The 2,470-nt window shown below is 44.9% G+C and overlaps 1 protein-coding gene across 1 annotated transcript; it reads right to left on the bottom strand.

The window, feature by feature from the left end:
• Positions 1-1,192: 1,192 nt before the first annotated feature.
• Positions 1,193-2,177, bottom strand: LOC121869416 (protein odd-skipped-like). The gene has a single exon (XM_042370758.1). It carries the CDS (start codon positions 2,161-2,163, stop codon positions 1,348-1,350), a length of 816 nt encoding a protein of 271 aa, XP_042226692.1. The 5' UTR covers positions 2,164-2,177; the 3' UTR covers positions 1,193-1,347.
• Positions 2,178-2,470: the final 293 nt, after the last annotated feature.

Below are 2,470 nucleotides of genomic sequence, written 5' to 3'. Positions count from 1 at the left end.
AAGTGTGTCAGGAGGTAGGGAGGAGTGTCAGGTGAGTCAATATACACCAAGATTCGGTGCTCATGGATAATCAGGCAGAAGGAGAGTTAAGAGTTAGTGTGCCCTGGTTCTCTGATCACTCACTGGGTGTTATGTGATGAAGCGAGTGAAAGTTATGTGTGTTGTTGTCCGAGTTGAAGGTCTAGCAAATGTATTCTATGGCCACATTATAAAGTATGTTCCCAACCTCTCTACAGTATTTAGATGTACTTAACCAGCTAACAAATTATTAACTCCTTGTGGATGATACACATTGCAATACAGACTTTCGTGGAGATCACCTGAATACAGTCAACATTGAGCGACATCTCCCATGACGTTTGAGGACAATCTTGAAGTTATACAAAAGAACTCCATGAAAATATGTGAAGCAGTGTGTATATATATTTGTTTTAGATACCCTGTATGTCTTTCATTAATATTAAATGGGAAAATAATTAAATTAGGGTCATTATTAATATGACATGCTTCAATTATATGCAAGACCTGGTAATGAGAAGTGAGGTTAGGTGGTGATGTTTTTGTCACACAACAACACGTGACGTCGTCCATAATTATCACCATAAGCAATTGTTAGTGATCTGAACTTCCATTGTTATATTATAATTACTGGTATTATTATCATCATCATTGTTAAGATTTATTGTCATCATTACTAGCATTAATATAGTCATTATAACTGTTAGCTCAATGATCGTATCATTATTGCTACAACTATTTTTCATTGCATTATGTTATCATTACTGTTATATCTACCAACCAGCAGTGTGTGTTAGCTGTGTGAGCATGGCTGCTGACAACATTATGGTCAGGAATATTTCTTCTCTTTCAATAACACTTAACTTTATGCACAGGAAAAGTCTGACCAACATTTTCAATCAATAGAACATCTTTTGAGGCGTTTTGTTGAACCTTCATTGGATATATTAATAATCTTCCGAGGTGTTATTAGTTATAATTAAGTTTCTTGTGTGGTAATCTGTCTTCATTCTCCTTTATCATGTTTTTTCTCACCTTTTTCACCAGTTATTCACCATCAACTCAAGTCTCCTCTATTAACAAAGATAAAAATATCATTTGTATACATTGAAGCATTGGGTTATTTTCACTGTTAACATTCATCAGTTACTTGGGGTTAACAATACAATACGTAAACATTCAAGATTTTTTAATAAACATAAATCATACAAATTTAATACACATAATATTCAACATAATAAGAGCCACAATATGCAGCAGTTGTACATAATAATTAAAGCTTGGTGGGGGACATGGCACTGGGTAGGGGGGAGAAAGGGTGCACTACCTCTATCTTCTCATGATGTCGGCGATGGAGAAGCCGAGTCTCTTGGGAGGTGGCACTACCACAGGCAGCTCCTCGTCCTCCTCTGTCACTGTTTGCATCACGTCGTCTTCTACCACGTCGTCATCGTCACAGTGAAGCACGTCAACCACTTCGTCAGTATCATGGGAGTCACAGGTAGGTAGGGCGGGAGATATACGTGGTGAAGTGGGTGTGAGGATGGGCGTGGGCGGGGTGGAGTCGTGGGCGTGCTGGGCCTTGTGGACGGCCAGGGTGCGCGCCTGACAGAACCCCTTGCCACACACCTCACACTTGAAGGGCTTCTCCTTGCTGTGGATGTACTTGTGGTCGCGGAGGTGGTCTTGTCTCCTGAAGGCCTTGCCGCAGATGTCGCAGGGGAAGGGCCGCTCGTCCGTGTGTGTTCTCTCGTGGATCAGCAGGTTGTAGCTCTTGGTAAACTCCCGTTGACAATACTTGCAGATGTAGCGCTTCTTGGGTCGGCTGAGGCGGCCTCCAGGAGTCAACAGGAGACGGTTGAGGGCCAGGTCGCCAGCACCCAGAGCCGCCCACGGCAGCTGACCCAGAGGCATAGATCCGTAATTTTGCAGCATCCCCATCAGTCTTGATTCAAGACCAAGGGGAGCGTGTTGTTTAGCACTGGTAGGTGGCACTTGATGCAAAAATGGTAATGACTGGAACAGCGGGAAGGCGGGTGGCACTCGAGATAATGGAGTAAACGCTGATCCCAGAGTTCCAGGCGTAAACTTGGCACCGAGGGTAGACGGGTCGGGCCGTGCCGCTAACACTGATGTACGCTCCATACTGCTGAGGTAGTGGGTCTGATCGCTGAGCGAGATCGGCCTGGTTTTATAGGCGAGAGTCTTGCCGGGGGCACAAGGGGCCGACTATTGGCTGCCGAGACGCAGTGCTACTGGCTCAGGTTCGAAGAGGGCGGAGCAACGATGAAACAGCGACCATGATTGGTGGAACTCACAAAGCGGGAGGGGATGTAGGAGCCTCGTGACTGGCAGTTGGGCGTGTAGGAGGCTCTACTGACCCTGTCGAAGAAGTGCACGTGGATTATTATCTTCGAGTCTCGACACGCATGACTTACGGGGCTTTTTTTAC

This window comes from Homarus americanus, unplaced genomic scaffold (genome assembly GCF_018991925.1).
Source record: "Homarus americanus isolate GMGI-L3 unplaced genomic scaffold, GMGI_Hamer_2.0 scaffold23578, whole genome shotgun sequence".
NCBI classification, from domain to species: domain Eukaryota; kingdom Metazoa; phylum Arthropoda; class Malacostraca; order Decapoda; family Nephropidae; genus Homarus; species Homarus americanus.
The sequence above is the reverse complement of the archived record's forward strand: the minus strand, read 5'-3'. Positions and strand labels throughout refer to the sequence as shown.